Below are 20,620 nucleotides of genomic sequence, written 5' to 3' on the forward strand. Positions count from 1 at the left end.
TCAAGTCATATCTCTCTCTGGCTTCTGGCTTTCTCAGTGCTGCTCAGGTCACTGTGCACCCCTGTCCCCACACTCATTTCTGTCTGTCAGTTAATGCAAATCTGTCATGGTGTGAACTTACTTAACACTCAGCATTACGTCTGTTTTCCATCAAGGTGTGTCCATGGGGTATCAAGAGCTAGTCTGATCTGGGAATGACATGAGAACCAGGAAAAGAGCCTGTTTTCTTGTAGAGCCAGATTATGAAGTATTTAGGCCAAGAATTGGACCTCATTTTCATTCCCAAGAAAGGAAGAAAAAGATATTTTTTCATGTGTCACTTGTCCCTCTTCCATCCCTACCAAGGAAATAAATACATTTAAAAATAAAACAGAACAAAAACCAAGCCCACTTTTAACCTCTAATCACAATGCCATTTTTCAGTAACGTGTTAGGGCAAAGAATGAACACTCTGTAGAATGACAGGCCCTATGTAAGTTCATGTATCACTGGTTCTGCCAGGAGGTGAAAGCCTTCCCAGTAACGTGAGCCTTCCTCTTGGGCCTTATCAGAAGGTCTAAAGCCCCAATAGGGTTGTTAGTCTTTTGGCCACCATTCATCTCCTCCGCATCCACCACCAGTTTCTCTGACATAAACTCTATTATGCATCACCTGGTAGAAATACAGTATTGATCCTGTTCACTGAAGTAATAAACCTTCCCATAAATCCAGGTCACCTGAACGAATATGCTGATTGGCACTGCCCCTTGAGTTTTCAGTCACTGATAGGCGTCTGTCTGCAAGAACACCACACATTTTGGGTTTCTGCATTGTCAGTTTCAGATAAGACCCTGAGAAAGAACAGGGAAGCATTTCTGGTAGCATAGTCCAGGACGTGGGGCTTATTCAAATCCATTGCTCTCCCCTGCATTGACCAGCCATCCCCTTTTCAATCCTCTTGTAGCCACTGAAGATAGTCCTGAGCCGGGAGTCAGTGCTGACATGCAGGAGGGGTCCAAGGGGACATCCGGAGCCGGTGCTCACAGCCCGCACACTTCAGCTACATTCACCGGAAACGGAGAACGCACATTACGCTCCCTCACCAACCGGAGTTCGAGTTCGACTTCTGGGGATGTGAGGCACTCCGCCCCGGTGCCCAGGGAAACGGGGAGCGTCCCTCCGCATGGGACTGGTGACGCCCAGCTGGGTTCAAAGTCTCTGGCAGCCTCACCTGCTCTCGGAGGTGATGAGCAAATTCTCTTTCCACGTTCCTTCAGCTCATCTGTCAATGTGCTCACGGTCCCAGAATGATTAAGTTCTCTGTCCACCCAGGAAGTACCTTCCAAGCTCTTTATGAAGAGAACTTTCTGGGTTCCCTCAACTCCCCTACCCCCATTTGCCTCAGGCCTTTGCCACGTTGTCTGCCAGGATGCTTAAATAAAAGAGAACAGCCACTTTGTGGCTAAGGCCAATCTCCTGGGAAAGAACTATCTCATTATACAGAATGGAAAGTTGGGAGTGTTTTCCTTTTTCCATTTAGGCATAACAATTGTTCTATTTGGGGTCTTAAGAGCTTTTCAGATACCAATTTGCTTTTATCAAAAAAGGCATGTGGAAGGAATTTGGACCTGTTCCCTGTTCTGTACCTGGGCCTCACTTCTCTTTTATTGCCATTTCCATTACTGCCTCTGCACTCCTCACTGGAGGGTAAATCTGCTCAGCTGACTCTGACCCTTCCTGCCTTCCAAACTCTCTCTCCAGAATGCTCACCATTGAAAACCACCTCTCCAAAGGAAGTGTCTCAACCCCCAGTGTGCATGGACAGGACACTGAAAGTCTGTTTTATGGTGCATGTTCAGGAGATGGCTTACTTGTGTAGTTGACCTAACTGTAATTTTCCCCTTTGCAGTCACTGGAACTAGCTACGATCAAGTGAGTGGCACAGATATTGAACAGAGGACTTCCAGCGACCACATGGACCACACCTACGTCTCATCTACCTTCACCAAGGGAGAACGAGCTTTACTGTCCATCACAGACAACAGTTCCTCCGCAGACATGAGGGAGAGTTCGACCTCTTCTGTTAAGATCTCAAACTCTTCGCAATCAGACCATTCTTCCTCTTCTCAGGTTCAGACTGAAAGAAGTAACGTCTCATCCTATGGCAGGGAATACGCGCAGCCTTCCACCGAGTCACTGGGTCTGCGTACAGCAACTTCCGTGGGTGACTCATCTTCTTCTTCATCAGGGCCCCCTTTGCCCCTGCCCTCAGTGTCACAGTCCCACCAGTTGTTCTCCTCAACCTTACTATCAACCAGGGCCTCTGCTCATCCACTGCAGTCCACGCCTGATGTCCCCACACCTTTGTCTTCCTCGCCACCACCTTTGCCAGCATCCCCGACAGTCTCTACCCCTGCTTCACTGTCTGTGTCCCAGACAACCCTATCACCTTCATCTTCTACCCTGGTCCTGCCTAGGGCAAGGGACCCTCCTGTTATTGTAGCTCGGACGTCGACAGTGGCATCGTCTGTGACAATGCTCTCCAGTAGTCAAACAGCAGATCCTAAGAACCAGAGCAGCCCACACCATGAGAAAATAGCTACAGAATCAAAGCCACCAAGCCTGGAGTCTCTGCCCACAGAGGCTATCGAAGCTGAACCAAGGAGTTCTATTTCGGGAACCTCTTTGCCCGCTGCTTTAACAGAGTTCTCCACTGAGCAAACCCTTCCAGCCACGAGCACCAGCTTAGCCCAAACGCCTCCAGCTTCAAGAGATGCCACTCTCAAGACCTCTCACCCCCTGGTGCCCACTCTCAGCCCCCCGTCAAGTACTTCAGCTCCGATGACTGGCCCCACAACAGTGCAGACTATGGCTAGAAAACAGCTCTTGCCAACCAGTCCTAAAATTCTAGTGCCACAAATCTCAACAGAAGGTGCTGTCACCACCAAAAGGAACCAAGTGCATATAGAGGATTCTACCCAGTTGATCCCCCTGACCACTGTACACACATCAGCAAAAGTACTGACCACAGGGCTTGGCATTTCAGAAGAGTACAGCCCCGATTCACATTTCCTCAGAACATCTCCTTCTCCCCAAATCACAGATGTTTCTACGGCTGAAGTGTTGACTCCCAAACTTACCACCTTCCCTGCTCGGAGCAGCACGCAGTCACCAACGACATTATCCTCTCCAGCCTCAGGTAGAAGGCAGTCACGCAAGCACGCTGAGCTCTCGGGCAGGGGCTTCATGTGAATGTGTGGCAATGGCTGGTTTTTGCAATAGTCCAATGTTTGTTTTGTGCTCTCAAATGCTTCCTGTTGAAGCACTTAAAGCATAAAATAATGTCATGGTGGACCTGATTTTCTCACCCCTGAGTTACATAATTCTTCCTGAAGGAGATGATGCCCATGGCTGTGTGTGACATCAGTAGATAGAGCAATCGTAGCTTGTAATGCCCTGTAATTGCAAGAGCTTTTCAAGCACGCATTTATTTAACTCTTCCAAGGCTAGAGAGGACAGTGATCCAGGATTGGAGGGTAGAGAAACTATAGTAAAGAAGCTTTAGGTGGCCTGAGACATGGAGTGGGTAGGTGCCTGCTCCCAGATCAGAGTCCCGAGCTTCTGAGTCAGTCAGGTGGTTCCACAGTGGTTCCAGAGAGATTTCTCTTGATCCAGGGGAAGCCCGGCCTCCTTTGTCTCCCTCAGATTGTGTTAGAACTCTTGCTGGTTGATAAATGCAGGTAGCGGGGCTTGTGCAATAAGATGAGGAACTAAGCTTTCTTCATAATGACTGTGCAACCAGGGCTCCTTTACATTGTGCTTGAGGTTTTCTTTATATCCACGTTGAAATTCCTGGTACAAGGAAAATAAAGCCATTCACCTGATCCTTTATCATGTAAGGAAAAGTAGAAGTAAGATGATCTATCTTTTGATGTCACGTTAAAAAATGTACATTTGACTTGTCCAGACCTAGGAAGAGAAAACTGCTGTTGGTGATGGGGTGAAATGGAGACTAACATCTTAAGGAAAAAGCAAAGAAGAGAAACGCTTTGTAGTGACTGGATCAGGGAGCTAAATTAGTGGCAGAGTTCCACCTAGTCAGCCATCAGTGACCTGGGGCTAGAGGGTCATAAGCTCCCCGCCGCCCAGCCCAGCAATGCCACAATGCACCAGTGATCCCAGCACCTCTGGGAAATGAAAGGTAGATCCTTCTGGGAAGTTCGGGGTCACTGCTTCAGGGTTCACAGGGCTTCATTTGCAGCGGCCAAATACATTCCAATACAGTCTGGAACATAATTCACGATTTCCCCCTAAAGCTGATTATGGCCATTGCAACGGTAACTACAGGTTCGTATTAGGAACATCGTTACTGCTGTTAATGTATTTTCTGTGCCAGTATCCATGGGTACAGTTTTTGGATACATAGGTGCTGTGCTCAGGTGATTTCAGGTATATTCATGTAGCGGTGGAATAGGAACACGATCCTTAGGCTTACCCTTTTGATTTGTTATTCTTTTGGAATTAGAACTCTTGACTTCTGCCTTCTTTTTCTCATCCTACCACCAATTTTCTCCTTGGAGATGATGCAGCTATTTTGTAGGTTTCAGTTTTTCTAAGTATGTGTCAGAAACCTTTATTAGGCAGTTGTTATGTAACTGGAGCGTGACAATTCTGGATGTGCAGATCGAAACAGAGTTGTTGTCACTGCCCTTGAGAACTGGGAGTCCAAGGTGCCATCGAAGCCTGTGCATCATTAGGGCCTAGATGAATCATATAGGGCTCATTGTTACCTCATGTAAAGAGAAGGCATTGTAGTGTCCAACTCCGGTCATTTTTATAAATGATTGCACAGTGTGTGGCAGTCCACACATTGTTCCACTTCTGAGATTTCAGATAAAGGGAAATCTTGCAATAAGAGAAGGGTTGATCAGGGTTCTTTCCTCCTTAACGTGTGTTGTATTTATTTATTTTTATTTATTTATTTTTCTATAAAGGCAAGGAAGATTTTATTAACACTTTTTCCAGTATGAAAGCACTTAACATTTCTAGGCTGCAGATGTATTTCAGTATTCAATCTGGGCCGCCACAAAGACAGAAAGCACAGAGATTTTTTTTCCTTTCTCATTCTAATACAATCCAAACGAACAATAGCAATTTGTTCAAGGTCTATCCGTGGTTGATGTGGTCCCCCTTAACATGTGTTTTAAATGGGCTTCAATTCAAGTAGAATTTTCTATGTATCACAAAGGCAATATAATCATCCATCCTGAACGGAGTGACCTATGAGCAACATTTGAATTTGAACCAGTTCTGCGTTCAGGGATCCAATTGTCTGACGCTGCTGTTTGTACACAGGCGAGTGAGTGCTGGAATCCAGTCCCACCATGTCTCTGCTGCACCTCTTGGGAACCCATTCTGTTTTAGTAGTGTGGCTTTCAGGACAAGTAAACAGAAATAAACAAGAATCAAATATTAGCCAGGAAAATTAAATGTTTACCTAGAGCTGCCTTTACATTTCCTGTGTGATTAACTGCTTTATTCCTGAAATGTGTTTTCAGTGAACAGCTGTGCCACTAACCCCTGTCTTCATGATGGGAAATGTATTGAGGACCCCACAAGCCATGGGTATCGATGCATGTGCTCACCTTCCTGGCAAGGGGACGACTGCAGCGTGGGTAAGAGGAGAAGTCATCTCCAGTAGGCTGCAATACAACAGTACATTGAGATAGGCGGTCAACTTTTTTTTTTTTGCCAAAATATAGGGGAGTAAGATTTTTTTCATTAGTACCCTGCTTACTTGAGAGTTGACATGCTTATGTGTTGTCTGCAGACTGATGTCAGGCAGTAACATTGACAGGACTCCATGAGCTGATACCGTTCTGAATCTGCCTGCACTCCCCCTACCCCAGGCCATCCACAGCTCCCCAGACTCCTGCACTTTTCCGCTCCCGGCCTTCACAGTGCGGGGCCCTCACCCTCGGCCTAGGATCCCCACACCCATGTCTGCTTATTAACGTTTTTCTAGTCTTTGTCCAGATGTTATCTGAAACAGTCCTTAATTCTCCCTTCCATCAAAAACTGCTACTTTATCTGTGCTCCCAGATCCTGCCTTGTATTCATACTTAGTTGTGTACATGGCTGCCTCCACCCTTAGTAGACTCGTAGCTTCTTCAGAACAAGGGTAATATCCTACTCCTCTCCGGAGCCTCACCACAGCTAGCACCATTTGGCCTTTAGTAAATGCCCACTGTACTGAGTTATGATTTTGCTGTTTGATACAGGTTCAGTATGTCCTTGTTTTCTTTCCTCTGCAGATGTGAATGAATGCCTCTCAAACCCCTGCCCACCCCTGGCCATGTGCAACAATACTCAGGGATCTTTTACCTGCAGATGCCCAGTTGGGTACCAGTTGGAAAAAGGAATATGCAATTTGGGTAAGAGATTTATCCTATCTTGGAATTTTTTTCTGCACCACAGTATATTTTGCAAAGTAACGTATATTGTTTTACTCTCTAATCAAAATCAATATTTGTCCAAGGTATAAATAAACGTAAGAAATACAGAAAGAAGTGGAAGATGCTGCCTATTACTCCACCTCTTGGAGTAATATATAGCACCTTATTTGAAACTTTTTTAGTGTCCATTATAGTTTTATATAGTTTAAATCATGTGGTGTTTGTACAAACTTTTCATCTTAACATTTTCCCATGTTATTAAAAGTATTATACAAACTTCTTAATGACGCATAAATAAGCTGTCATTTGTGCACATCACCATTTGCTTAACTATTCCACCCTGTAGTTAGGAAAAAAATATATATCAAAGGATATTCTAATCACTTAGTTTAAAAAAAAACATTTTAGAGAGAGAAAAAAAGAATAAAGCCCTGATTATCCCACCAGATCACACATTCTTTTCATTTTTAAAAACAATCTTCATGTTCTTGTCCACAAGCAGATATATTTTTAAAAAGCTGTTGCCATAATTGTACTGTACAATTTGTCATTTTGTTCCCTAATTTGATAGATTTATAAAGCTGGTTGATTTTAGATATAATCACCATTTTACAGGTTGAGAAGCAAACAACCCACATGAAAACTAAGGCCCTGACAAGGTACTAAGTGGCCAAGCTTATACAACTGCTTGATGAGAGGCCAAGTTTCCAGCCCACAGTTCCTTCTATCACACAGTAATGTGTTCATTGTAAGGGCTCTCCTGCATACAGACAGGGCATGACCCTGTGTTAGAGTGCCTAGTTCAGTACAGAATTTGAAGAAATTAGAAGTAAAGAACATAGAGTTATTATCTAAGCTGGATAAAGAAACTGGCAGGTAAAATGAGTCATCTTTGAATCATCTTTTATTACCCAATGTAATACTTAACACTCAAAAAGTGCTCAGTAGATACTGTTTTGAGAGAACAAATGTCTTTGTCTTTTGAAAGCGTTATTTGCATGAACTCCTGTTGCCCATAGACTAAGGGGAATCATCAGACTTTTAGCACGTTGTGTCAAATGACCAAACTAAAATAATTAGTAAGAGTTTTGACGTCCTTTATTCAAGTGAACGCAAATTCATGGAGTACAGGGCCTCGCAAGCAGTGGAGCACTTTTCCCGAGGGACTGTGGGCAAGAACAAATTTTATAGAAGGTTAGAAGAGGAATCATGAAAATAGGGTGTGATTGGCTGGGATTGCTTGTTTAGAAAAATCTGACCTTATTTAGAAAAATCGAGGAACGAATAAGGAAATAAGTACAGAGCCCTAGAGTTGGCTTGGCCTTTGGGGGGTTGGCTGATGGGGTGTATTGCATTTGGGGTAGAGCAGAGCATTTACAGGAACATGAAAGTTTGGTTTGATGACATGGCACCTTGGACAGGAGTAGCTCCATCTTGGGCCTAGAAATTTATTTTAACAGTTGGTACCTTACTAAACTAATGGTAGAATTTTGAAAATTGTTTAAAATGCAAGGATCAAGTCAAAGCACTATTTGAAGAAAGAAAAATCTAGGAGTATAGACATTAGTCAAAATTAAGAAGTCTTCTTATTGTAATAGTTTATTTGCTTTTGGGTAACCTATTCCTTTTAGCTACGTCCTGTAAGAAATAAGGCAGGAGTTTTCAGTCTAAAAATGGATAAGATGGACGTGATTTTGTTTTGAAGGAGTGTGGGACATCTACTTGCCCAGGAACTCAAATGCCAGGCTTCTGGCTTCAGGGCCACCACCCAAAGCACATGGCTCCTGGGCCTCAACCTCCTCAACAATAAAATCAGATTACCACCTGCTCCGCTTCCCACTTAGGGTAATTGTGAAGATCAAGTAAAACAATGCATTTGAGGAAGCTTTGAAAATGGTAGGATTCAGGAGCATTTGAGATCTTGCTTTGCGGCATATGTTGTCAGTTTGGCTCAAACAAACTCTTATAAAAATTTAAAAAGAAGAAAATAGTAGAATTCTCCAGATGGGAAGTATCATTTAACATCAGTCTTTAATCTCTTGGACCACTTGGAACAGAATTGAAAGCAATGAAAACAATAAACTAATCTGAATATAAAGTAATAATTATGGATCTTTTAAAAATATCATTTCCTTAACCTATGTAAATCAACAGTTAAGTCTGAAGTAAAAAGTTCCCTTAAAGCCAGATGATGTAACTGCAGACATGAAGATGTATATGTGCCTGGGGAGAGTTCAGGGGCTGGGAGGACACTGTGCAATGCCACCTTCATATTCACACTGAAAGCAGAGGCCACATTTACTGTCATGATTCAGAAGAGATCTGTGTACTTAGCTTTTACAGTATGTATATTTCTATATATGGAGTCCGGGTATAAACCTGGACCTGTGAGATGTGAAGATGGAGTGGGGTGACGGTTCTGGAAGCCTGTGGGTGGAGTGTCCCACAGGCACCCTTATCAGGAGGAGCTGGTCTATTGTGTTAAAAATCATCTTTCCCTTTTCAAGTCATTTAGCTTCATTGTTCATAAACATCAGAGGAACATGCAAATTAGAGCATGCTGAAATGCTTTCATTTGGCCAAGAATGTTTTCAAAGAGCTCCCTGCTGCTCAGAGAGAATCCTAAGCAGCTGGCTTCACTGAACTGTAGAACAAGCAAAAAGATGTTAAATAAGGATTAAGGGCTTTAGACAGTAAGTATAAGATGTTAAACGTTTTCCCTGGCTCATTTGTAGGCCTTTTTCTTAATTTGGCAAGCAAGCTTTCTGTGAAAGAGCAGCTTCAGGAGTTTTTGTGTTTGGGGTTATTTTTTTTTCCTGTCCAGAGGAAAAGATAAGGATTTAATATAAAGGAAGATAAGAGCCAGATATAAAGCAAGCTATACTAATTTTTGGTTGCCTTCCCATTTGTAAGTTCCATTCCCCTCAGGCCCAATCAGCACAAATTGATGTTAAGTAGAATTTTATTTTATGAGTGAAATGGGCCTTGAAAATGGGGCTGCTTTCTTTCATGTCTGAATCCAACATTATCGTGAATACGGGTCATTTCATCACATGGCTTATAATCATGGAGTCTGGCAAGCCTCTGGAGTGGGGTCCCACTACAGATGTTTGACACCTTTCTCCATAGCCCCTTGGTTGTACTTAGAATATCAGATTCCTCAGGGGGCCGAAGATGTAGAAGGACTTGGAAGATGGGTGCACATAATGTTAAATGTTAATTTTGGCCTTTGGGAGCTGGGTAACCTTGGGAAGTTACTGACTTCTGGAAGCCTCTTTTATCAGTGATAAATAGGCATTTCCTCTGAATAAGTGGAATGGGGTTGGTGGGCATGAGTCTGGTGAGAATAGGAAACCAAAGCATGCCCTTGAAGCTGAGGACTTATCAACTTGGTTAAAGACCTAGAGAGACTAAGAGCTTTCTTCTCTCTAAAGCTTTCTAGGTCCTGATGGGCATATTTTGTGTCTAGCCCCACATTTTCCTCTTCTCCTCCTAGGATTATGTTATTTAGGCCAGCTCACCTTTCTTTTTCATCACAGCTTCATCGATCATCTATTATGTGGGAGGCCATTAAAGAGACGTCAAGAAAGCTTCTCTCAGCAGCCCTCATACATACACAAAAGGCCCCTTAGAGTCCTCATCCAAGGTTTACTTTGTCTGAGCCTTCATCTCAGCTCAGTAGATGCTCACTTTCTGAGAGAGGAGCCCAGAGAGGGAGAGGTGATCTCCACCCTCAAGGAGAAAGAAATGCACAGAGATGGTTCTTTGAGGTGCAGTAAAGCTGGATGCCCCAGAAATTTATAAACACAGAGCCTTACTTACATAGGTCGGCCTGTTGGGTGTGGCTTACCAGGTTATGTTTTCATTTTCAGTTAGAACCTTCGTGACAGAGTTTAAATTAAAGAAAACATTTCTTAATACCACTATGGAAAAACATTCAGACCTACATGAAGTTGAAAATGAGATCACCAAAACAGTAAGTTTCTTAAAAGGCATATTCCTTCTTATTATCATGGAGTCTGGCAGCCCCCTGGAGTGGGGTCCCACTGCAGGTGGTTGGCACCTTTCTCTGGAGCCCCTTGATTGTCCTTAGAATGTCAGATTCCTCAGGGGGCCGAGGGTGTAGAACTTGGAAGGTGGGCACACATGACGTTGAATGTCCTTTGTTTTTCTCCTAGTCCTTTGTTTTCTAGAACAGATTTTATTCAGAATCGGAGACCTCCTGAGGATCAGCTGTATCTCCTAGGATGTTCATTTCTGTTATATTTGGAAGATAAACTTCACGATAAAATAAAAGGCCTCTCGGAAATACAGGGGCGGTGTTGAGCACTGGTGGTGCCCAGAAGCATTTCTTCGAATGTGTGCTCATGTGCGGCCTTTGTCAGTGCCTTGGTATTTCTTTTCCATGTGCAGACTTGTTATCACAATCATTCAGATGACATGTAGCAATTAGAGCTGTTGATGAAGAGGAAAAACCTAGAAAATCCAACTATCCCATCTGCTGTTGACATGCTGTGTGACTTTCTCCCTGTATTTCAGAGCATGGAGAGAATGATGCTCTTTTTCCTCAAGGGAAAAATGCCAAAGGCAGAACAGATAATCCTGATTATCCAGGGTTGAGAATTCATTGCATGGATTATCTAGGGGCCCTCAATTCTTCTTTCCCTCTTTACTTTTTGTCAGGAAAAAGAAAAAGAAATAAAAATGGAGAGGGAGGAACAAGAGATGAAAATGAAGCTCAGATAGTAAATTTTGCCTCTCAACTGCTACCTGAGTCTAAGATTTAGTGTTTAGAAAATTAAAGTTTGCCATTAAAATAAGTTTTAGAGATTAATTGATTTCTGATTTCAATTTTACTTGTTCTTTATCGGTAAGAGTTACTATATTAGCCAAAACCCATAGGATATTCTAAGACTGTGGATATTATTTGTGTAAAATTTAGATTCCAGTTTCTTTATTCACCGAGCATGTACTCTGTGACAGCTACTTTGCCAGATACCTCACTCCTGTAACAGGTATTGCTAACACTTTTACAGATGGAAAACTGGGAGGCACTGGGAGTTAATGACATTGCCCGAGCTCACACAGAGCAGGTGCAAAGTTAGGGGACAACCCTTACTTCTGACACCAATTGCAAGTTTGAGGATCCCCAACACCACCTTCAGATTTGATAATTCACTAGGACTCACAGGTCTCGCCAAAAGCTGTTATCTCACGGTTATGGTTTAATACAGTGAAAAGATCGAGTTTACAATCAGCCAAGGGAAGAGATGCATGGGGCAGAGTCCAGGAGGGTTCCAGACTTGGTGCTTCCAGTTGTCCTGTCTCCATGAAGTCAGGGACAGCAACGGTGTGTGTATTATTCATGGAGTATTGCTGACCAGGGAAGCTCACCTGAGTCTTGGTGTCTAAGCTAATACATAAATATTAGCCCAACTGCCCATACGGCTGACCTCAGTCTCCAGCCCCTCTGGAGGTCCAGCGGATACCATGTAACTGAAAGCCCTCACCATAAATCATGTGGGAAGACTATGTGGCTCAGGCCTCCAGGTAAACAAAAGCAGGACATTCCAAAGGCTTAGAGATCACCTCCCAGGAGCAGACTTCTCTTTGGGCAAGGTTAAATTCTTTACTGTCCAGAGGGTTTTACATCTACTTTTACATCTACTAACCCTATACCTGGTATTCTTGTCACTCCACCACGGCTGCCTCTTGATTGTGTTGTAGGTTGGTATTTCCTTCTAAGATAACACTGGGGCTTAGAACCCCATGCAGAGGTGCGCTACACAGTGCTCAGTGACTCATCTGACTTGTTCATGTTTACACAGTATCAATGTATAATTTATTAGTGACGTGACATCGTCACCCACCCACCCACCCACCCCCGGAAATAATAAAGATTTAGGTAGTGACTGGAGAAAGCCTTTCCCAAAATGCCGTTCTGTTCTGAAATGTGCCATTTCTGTTTTTACCTGGGAAAAACAAGTTGAAGTAATAGTACTACTAATACATCATTGCCTATTAGAATATAAAGCAATGCCATCCAAAGCCATAAAGGGTTTGATAATACCCCATATTGTAATTAATCTTCTGAAGAGTGAGATGTATCTGATACATAGGCTTTGAAGACAGGTGGGTCTGCATTGGTCAGATATTGAGACCTTCTGCTGCATAAAAGGAATCCCCAGCCCCCATGTGGGGGGAGCGGGGAAGCAGGGATGATACTTTATGCCATAGAGGGATTTCCTGCTCTCTCTCAGGGCACAAGGTGAACGCAGGGAGAGTCACTTTTAATTTGCTTGCACCAAAAGGATTCTTGACCCACATAATGTAATTTCCCATGGAGCGCCTTTTTGAAGAGGACCTGTCTTTGAGTTAGGTCAACTGATTGTAGATTAGGAAGGGTCTATGTAAGGCCTGCCAGACCTGGGGTGGCTGAAAGGAACCAGCCTTTTCTTGAGGCCAGTTCACTATGCGAAGTCCAAATAAACAGTTGCCTCTGCGTTTTTGAAACCCTGGGTCTTAGAAAAGATCTGCTCCTTTGAAGATGTTTTGCATCCAAGGGTGCTATTTTGAACATCTTTTCCTGCCAAGATTTCCCCACTGATTTACTATCTGCCTCTTTCCCTTTGTACTCATGGAACAACAGAATGAGCACAGAAAGGCGTTTTTAAGAAGGGAACAAAAAAAAAAGGACACCACTGGTCTGTAAAATCCCCTGCTGATAACTTGATGGCTGGAAAATGCCTGTTTGATTCTGAAAATAGGAAATTGGTTCCAGGTCCAAGGCTTTTGTCTAACCCATAGTTAACGACAAACCTGTTCTTCCTTTCAGTTAAATGTGTGTTTTTCAACATTACCTGGTTATACCCGATCCACAGTTCGTGCTTCTAGGTAAGTAATAGAATTGTATTTGCTTGTGAACCAGTCTATAGAAAGAGGGGGGATGTTCTTGCATGGGTGGCAGCAATAAAACTGGGCCCTGTTTTGACCAAGCCATAAGGTGACCCAAGGCCAAAGTCACTGGACACTCATGTGCTCCCATTCCCTCACTGGGCAGTAGAAATGACACTTATTTTCTAAAAGCCTTGGGGCCCACAGGTCATTTTAAAACAATTGAAAACCTACACACTTTGCCTACAGAGAGACCAGCGCAGTGATCATGTCACTGCAGACCACCTTTTCCCTGGCCTCCAATGTGACGCTGTTTGACCTGGCCGACGGGATGCAGAAATGTGTCAACTCCTGCAGGTCCTCTGCTGAGGTCTGCCAGCTCTTGGGATCTCAGAGGCGGATCTTTAGAGGTAAGAGAATGACCCTCTGGGAGGACCCCACCTATACAGTTAGGCACAGACCTTGAATGGAACTGTCAGGCATTCAGGGCTCAGGCCTAAGCAAGCTCAATCCAGAGCCAGCCTGTCTTTGAAATATGTGTTAAGCAAAGGCCTTCATGTGCGTGCACCTTTGTGCATGCATACACACACACACACATACACACACACACACACACACACACACACACACACACACATGGTGTCTTAAAGTCACCTGGTCCTTGGCATGCTGCCCCTTCTGTTTCTTCTCTACATTGTTGGTGAGGGAAGCGATGCAGAAGCTGATGTAATGAAGCAGAAATCACTCTTCTTCCCTTGAGAGGTTCCTATTCTCTCTGGAGAGACAGCCATTCATACACAGAACATACAAGCTTGTCAGTACCCCAGACTTTCATCATGATATACCATTAAGTAAAAAAAGCATGTGCAGTATTACCTGTCTTTTTATTTGTTTGTTTGCAAGTCATTAACGCACAGAAACAAGACCAGAACAAGATAGGTCAGGCTGCTCATGGTGCCGTTCGTGATAATTTCCCCATTCTTGTTCTTGCTTAATCTATTTTTTGTCTAAAGCATCTAGTGTGAAGCAGATGAAGAGAGGGATGAGAGACAAGTTCTAAAGGCAAATTTGGATAGAGGGGAGGTTTTGCCTCTGGGATGAGAAAACTCTGCTGGGCTCGGGGGCTTCCTCACCAAGAAGGCTTGTCTCTGGTGCTGTCCCATGAACGATTCAAAGTGGGCTCTGCTTAGCACATGTTACTACAATTGGGATGTGGAATCTGTGGGCCTGTGGTGCCCAGACGCCGAACCTAAGTTGTAGGTAGCAGGTTTGGTGCTCTATCTTCTGGTAGATCCAGGACTTTTCCATGGGGGTAGGGCTTTGTGAGTGCTGGTCCCGAGGGCTCGCCTCCTGGGTCGTGCACTAGAGTGCCTGCGAGCCAGAAGTTAGCCTTTCACTCTGGGATAAAAACCGCATCTTTGGCCCATTTTAAGACTAGTTATTCATCTGAGGAGGGAAAAAAGAGCTAAACTTTCTGGAATTAAAGTTGCTATTATTCAGCATCATTGGAGAATTAGGGAGACCTTTCAATTCACTAAACACTTACGGAGTACATCCTATGTGTTCAGCATTGTACGAGGTTACTTTTTTTGTCTTCAGTAAATGCATTTCATGCCTCACAAATCAAGTGACCAGATATTTACATTTGTGAGATTCTGTTCAGAGCAGCCCTGCCCACTCTCTGACTCCTTCTCACTGCTTGGGTGGTGCTCACAGGAAAGCTCCTGTCCTCCTTGCTTCCTTGCTGAGGTTCCATTCTTTTTTCTTTCTTTCTTTCTTTCTTTCTTTCTTTCTTTCTTTCTTTCTTTCTTTCTTTCTTTCTTTCTTTCTTTCTTTCTTTCTTTCTTTCTTTCTTTTCTCTCTTTCTCTCTCTCTCTCTTCTCTCTCTCTCTCTCTCTCTTTCTTTCTTTCTTTTTTCTTTCTAGCAATATTAGGTTCACAGCAAAATTGAGAGGAAGGTACAGAGATTTCCTATATATACTCCCTTGTCCCTTCATGTGCTGGTCCCCATAATTCCCCCTCTCCTTTCAGAGCCCGTGAAAACAAAGACAGCCAGGCATTTTGGCTGGAAACAGGCTCATTTCTCTGCTTTTCCTCCCAGGTCTTCTGCAGGTTCTGCCAACACATCCAGCTTGGCCTCCCACTCACCTTTCTGAGTGCTAGAGGGGTGGGCATGACGGGCAGAAGCTGTCAGGCTCTGGCATCTGAGTGCTTCCAACATATGGGCAGCGCCAGGACACAGCTATAATGAAGGCCAGTTTTCACCCTTCAATTCACAAAGTATCCACTTCCTCGCCTTTCAAAGAACTGCAGCTCTCCTGTCTCCAGAGGTTTAGAGTCCTTGGAAATCCCCCAGGCAGCGTCTCAGCCTTAGATTTACTAAAGTTCTCATTGTCTGTCTGGCGGATGTTATGCCCAGGAAGGACCATGGGAATTGTGGGTGTAGAAAAATCACATCGCTAGGCATAGAATGAAAATGGGATTTTACGTGGTTCCGTTTGATGCCTTTATGATAAAATATTCTTTAAGAATTTTGAGGACAGCAGCTCCTCCATTGCAGAGGCAGAACCAGCTTTCCCTGTTTTCCCACGAATCCGCTTCTGTGCAGGGAAGGGTGAGTGGCAGTCGCCAGCAAGCTGGATTAATGGGCAGGCTGAAAGGAAAACGTGACATTGGCTTCCAGAAAACATCTCATCAGGCCAGGCAACTCAGGCTGGCAGCCGGAGAGGACTAGTGCCAGCCTGGGCAGGCTTCTGCCCTGGAGGTGTTTCTACAGATTAAGGCTGGAGAACTGGCAGAGCCTTCTGAAACTTTAGGTGAGGGATTGTGGAGCCTTAGCATCACTCTGGTGCCAGCTTCACAGTGTTTGCCTGGTGATAGTTTCCATTTTTTATTTTTTTCCCTTAAATACAGACTTTTCACAATAAACAAAGGAAATTCTATCACACACATAAACAGGGTTCTGATTTAGCATGTCAGCTTCCACTGATAAAGGCAGGAAATTCGGCGTTGAGAACTAACATTGTGTCCTAAACTTACCTCCCTGTGACCAGGCCATCCACCAGGTCCCAAGCTCTCAGGACTCTCAGAAAAGGAGGTGGATACTGGGGCCCCTGTGTGGGTGTCACCTTGTGTCACCAGAACCTGCCTGGGCAGGGACAGTTTTGCTGTGTTAAGAGCTCTTGGCTTCTGAATAGGTTGGTGTCTTCCTTAAGGAGGGAGAGGGGAGGCCATGTCTCACTGCACAATATACACGTCGCCCTTCCTCAGCCCTCTCCCCAGTCTGTATTTGATCTTGTCTGCCAACAACAGCATATATCAGGCTTGTCTTGCCCTGTACATGGGTCTAAATAAGTCACCGTGCACTCTCCATTTGGTTTCATAGTTTTATTCTATTGCCTGTGTACTCCAATTACATGTGTGTTTTTTTTTGGGGGGGGGGTCAGGCTTATGTTAGGTGGAAAAATGTACCCTCACTGTGTCTACTGTATACAACCTCAGACAGGGTCTGCATATAAATTTCAGAGAGGGTCTGCTATGTACAGCTTCAATGAGGGCCACCTGCCCAACGTGAATGCTTTTTGATAATAATGAAATGGTTCATTGTCATCCATGAAATGAGCATGGCCCACCTGCCCAAGGCTGGACAAGGCCAGGTAAGAAATAGGATCCTAAAGTGAGGGAGGTAGTAAGCCTGTTTCTCTTGGAGGTGTCCCGGTGACGGGTGGTTTGAAGGCACCTTCAGCACGCATGTGTTGAGCACTGTGTGCAGACCGGTCTCTGTGCAAGGTGCTGAAGACCCAGAGATGAATAAGCCCTAAGACCCCATCAATGTAATGGGGAGGCCGACAGGTAATGATTAAATTACAGCCTCCAGGAAGCAGATTATTTTCTGCCTCTCTCCTCTGAATCATCTGTGTTACATCAGGTCACAGGCTGCCCTCCACATGAGCATGCTTTGTCCCTGTAGGGCACACAGACACAGAGTGGAGGCGCACTTCAGCTCGAGGCAGGTCTGAGTCCCTCTGTTTTCTCAGCAGAGCTTGGTCAAGGTTTCTGGGTTTGTGTTGATCTTCCCCCTGCTGTCCTTACAGGAGAAGCTACAGAAGACACCATACCTTCAAGGGCCATATTTGCAGTGGATGCTGAAGTTAGGGATAGCACCCTGTTCTGTCTGGTGTGGTTTCTTTGTCCCACGGCATGCCGTGTGAACTTTTAGTAAACAGGCCTGACACAGGGGAGGAGTGACAGAAGGCAGAATGGACTTTTGAAAGGAGCGTGCACCATGCAGACTTTTTGAAAAGCTGTTCCCAGAGCCTCCTGAAATAGAAAGATCATGCATCTTAAGGTTTGAAGTGGAGGAGGTTTTGTTTTGCTTCACTGTCTTGTTTTTCCATTCCAGCGGGCAGCTTATGTAAGCGGAAGACTCCAGAATGTGACAAAGAGACCTCCATCTGCACTGATCTGGACGGTGTTGCTCTGTGCCAGTGCAAGTCAGGCTACTTTCAGTTCAACAAGATGGATCACTCCTGCCGAGGTACTGCAGGTTTATGGGGGTGATATATGGGCTGTCCTGGGACGGGACTGATGCTTTTCTCTGCCCAGGGCTTTTTCTGTTCTAGGTATGACTATTCTAAACTGGGGGCAACCAGTTCTTGTTATTGTGCTCACAGAAGGATTGAATACATTATCTCCTTGAGATAATAGCATTATCTCTGACCTGTGCACACTGGCCTGACCACTGGATTCAAAGGGAAACAAAGAGAATGGAATGCCTGTGGTGGCAACGCCTTTTCTTCTTCTTCTTTTTTTCACCTTAAGGAAGTTAGAAAAATTATTGTTTTATTTCCCAAAGCTTTATTCCATTGTCTCCTAACCTTTTAAAATGGTAACACAAGCATGGAGTCAGGCCCTACCTTTTAGCAGCAGCTGTGGCTCAGTAGACAGAGTTCTGATGAGGCTCAGGGGACCTGGGTCAGAGCCCGAATCTGCCTCACCGGTCGTGTATAATCTTGGGCAAGTCACTTCACTTTGCTGATGAACCTCAGTTTCCTCTTCTGTGACATGAGTATGGTGATACTTCATTGGATGCTCTAAGAATTAAAGAAGGCATCGTATATGGTAGTACTTTGTAGTCCATCAGCATTTGCTCTTATATTTGACTCAGGTTGCTGTTGAATTAATGAGTTCTAATTTTAAAGGTTTCATGAAATGTTTGAGGGCAGAAACCTAATTCTGCTAACCTTTTAGGTGACGCTTAAATCCATTCAGTTTCAGATTAAAAGCTGATCGATGAGCGTAGTGCTTTAAAATAAAATTAATTCAAATGCAGAACACTGTGCATCCTGACTTATAAAAAACTGCTGCGGTGGGTGATCAGCAGAAAAATGAAGCAGTGTAAAGTCCATAATGTAGCTTTAAGCATTGCATCACATTAGAATGTGTTTGGCACACTTTCCCTGCTCAGTCAACACCTGCTTGTGACAGACATACTGGAATCTGAGTAAAAAATCGCATACTGGGAAAAGGTGACATGCCACTTATATCTGTCAGGGCTTCCCATTAGAGGACTCATTCCATCAGGAGAGGATAAAAATACATTTCAGGGCAGTGCTCTCATCCTGAGCATAAGACCCTGCGACTTAGGCTTATATACAAAGGGCTTTGAAGGTGCACGCCCTCGGCTCTGCAGGCCAGCCCTGTGGCGGGTGTTGAAGAGGAGGGCCCGCTCTCCATGGTGGGCAGCGGTCCTGACATGAAGCTCCACAGCGTTTCTCAGCGCCATGTTGGCCTGTTGCTTTCATACAAAGAGATGATGCTTTCTAATTCTATCTTATCTAGTTTAATGCAAAACGTTCCTCGCTCTTCTTAGAAACTGGGCCTGGGAGCCCCACTTCATATGGGAAGGTGACCTCTGCTAAAATCCATGCGCTGGGACACGGTGAGGCTGGTGGGAGGGAGAGGCGAGGTGGGCATAAGTGTTGGCACCAGTACACCAGGCCTCTGGAGTTTCCGATGGCTTCAAGAATGGCCCCGCCACCTTTGCTTCCCGCTCACTCGTGCCACTTCCCCTCTATTTCCGAGACAGCAATTTGTTTGTGTCTCTTACAGACTAGCATTAGCAGTAGCAGAGCTGTCAAAGATTTTCCAAAAGGCAGTGACACAGGCACTAGCAACCCTATATTTATCAAATAATGACCCAATAGGCAGCATAAAGAAACATTGGTTAGCTTTTGGGCTCGTTGTTGAGGCCCTTTGAAACCTCATTTCTGCGGTATCTTTTTTTGGTTAGATTTTCATCTGTGGCTTCAGGCCTCTGATGAGTGCCTTTGGGAGCTCCTTGGGCCACAGCCCTGTTGACTGGGTTCTGATGGGTTGACAGTGACATCTTCTGGTCACTGGTACTGGAGCACAGGGGATTTAAAATGAGTCCTCTTTTGGACACCTCAAAATCAGGGGTCAGTCTCCCGTATAAATGGAAGATAGAGGTGTGTGGATATGTTTTCTAAGTCTCCGCAAGTCATAGCTGTGCATTAGCAAGTCTGTATTGTTCCCTGCCACACACACACACACACACACACACACACACATATACACACACTTCTCAGTGTCATACACAAAATGTCTTTACAGTATCTTTACCAGACCTTCAAAGTGTCATATAAAATCAAAGCAGGTGTCCTTCCCACAGGGGTCTGAGCTCCCTTCCATCATGCAGGCATCGTGATGAATTCCAACTACCTGTTTGCAGGTTTTTCTTACCAGACGGCAAGGGCCTTGAGAGCAGTATCTGTGTCTAGGATATGCTTACTTAGCACATTGTGAGTCTCAAGGATGCCTGTTGAGTGAACAGATGGATGATATGAGAGCAAATATGATAGGGCAAGATTAGCAGGTCTTGATTTAGTTTCCTGCAAGGGAACAAAAAGAGTTTTTAAGTTTCTACCACTTTTTTTTTTTTAAGGCCAGAAAGCTTGAATTTTCTTGTGTTTCATATCAATAGAGCCCGATTTGGGCGTATATGCTAACTGATGCCACATTCATTTCCTCTTCAGTGCTCCCTGAGTCAGAGTCCCTCTAGGATGTGGGGGTGAGGAGCTGGATCCTAAGGTGCACCGGGGTGTCTTACGGCAGCGCCAGGCCCACAGCAGCATCATTCTTAGAGTGACTGACTGAATGAGCCCATTTGGAATGAAGACATATCATTACATGAGGGAGTCAGGCCACTTCCGAAGCTAAGTGAAAACAGCCCAACCCATCAGCTCTCAGTCAGGACAACAGATGGACCTTAC

At 44.4% G+C, this 20,620-nt stretch overlaps 1 protein-coding gene and 1 non-coding gene across 2 annotated transcripts in view; one reads left to right on the forward strand and one right to left on the reverse strand.

The window, feature by feature from the left end:
- HEG1 (heart development protein with EGF like domains 1) overlaps positions 1 to 20,620 on the forward strand; it is a 57,871-nt gene that overhangs the window by 12,688 nt on the left and 24,563 nt on the right. Inside the window, exons 5-12 of the mRNA XM_023519948.1 lie at positions 944 to 1,222; positions 1,889 to 3,178; positions 5,538 to 5,654; positions 6,294 to 6,413; positions 10,307 to 10,410; positions 13,270 to 13,328; positions 13,578 to 13,738; positions 17,731 to 17,865. Of these exons, the coding sequence (XP_023375716.1) occupies positions 944 to 1,222; positions 1,889 to 3,178; positions 5,538 to 5,654; positions 6,294 to 6,413; positions 10,307 to 10,410; positions 13,270 to 13,328; positions 13,578 to 13,738; positions 17,731 to 17,865 (2,265 nt within the window). The remainder of the gene's footprint in view (positions 1 to 943; positions 1,223 to 1,888; positions 3,179 to 5,537; positions 5,655 to 6,293; positions 6,414 to 10,306; positions 10,411 to 13,269; positions 13,329 to 13,577; positions 13,739 to 17,730; positions 17,866 to 20,620) is intronic.
- LOC111737098 lies at positions 5,034 to 5,161 on the reverse strand. Its single transcript, XR_002779352.1, has one exon. It is a non-coding gene; the product is annotated as a small nucleolar RNA SNORA31 (small nucleolar RNA).

Source organism: Pteropus vampyrus, unplaced genomic scaffold, assembly GCF_000151845.1.
Source record: "Pteropus vampyrus isolate Shadow unplaced genomic scaffold, Pvam_2.0 Scaffold1, whole genome shotgun sequence".
NCBI lineage: Eukaryota > Metazoa > Chordata > Mammalia > Chiroptera > Pteropodidae > Pteropus > Pteropus vampyrus.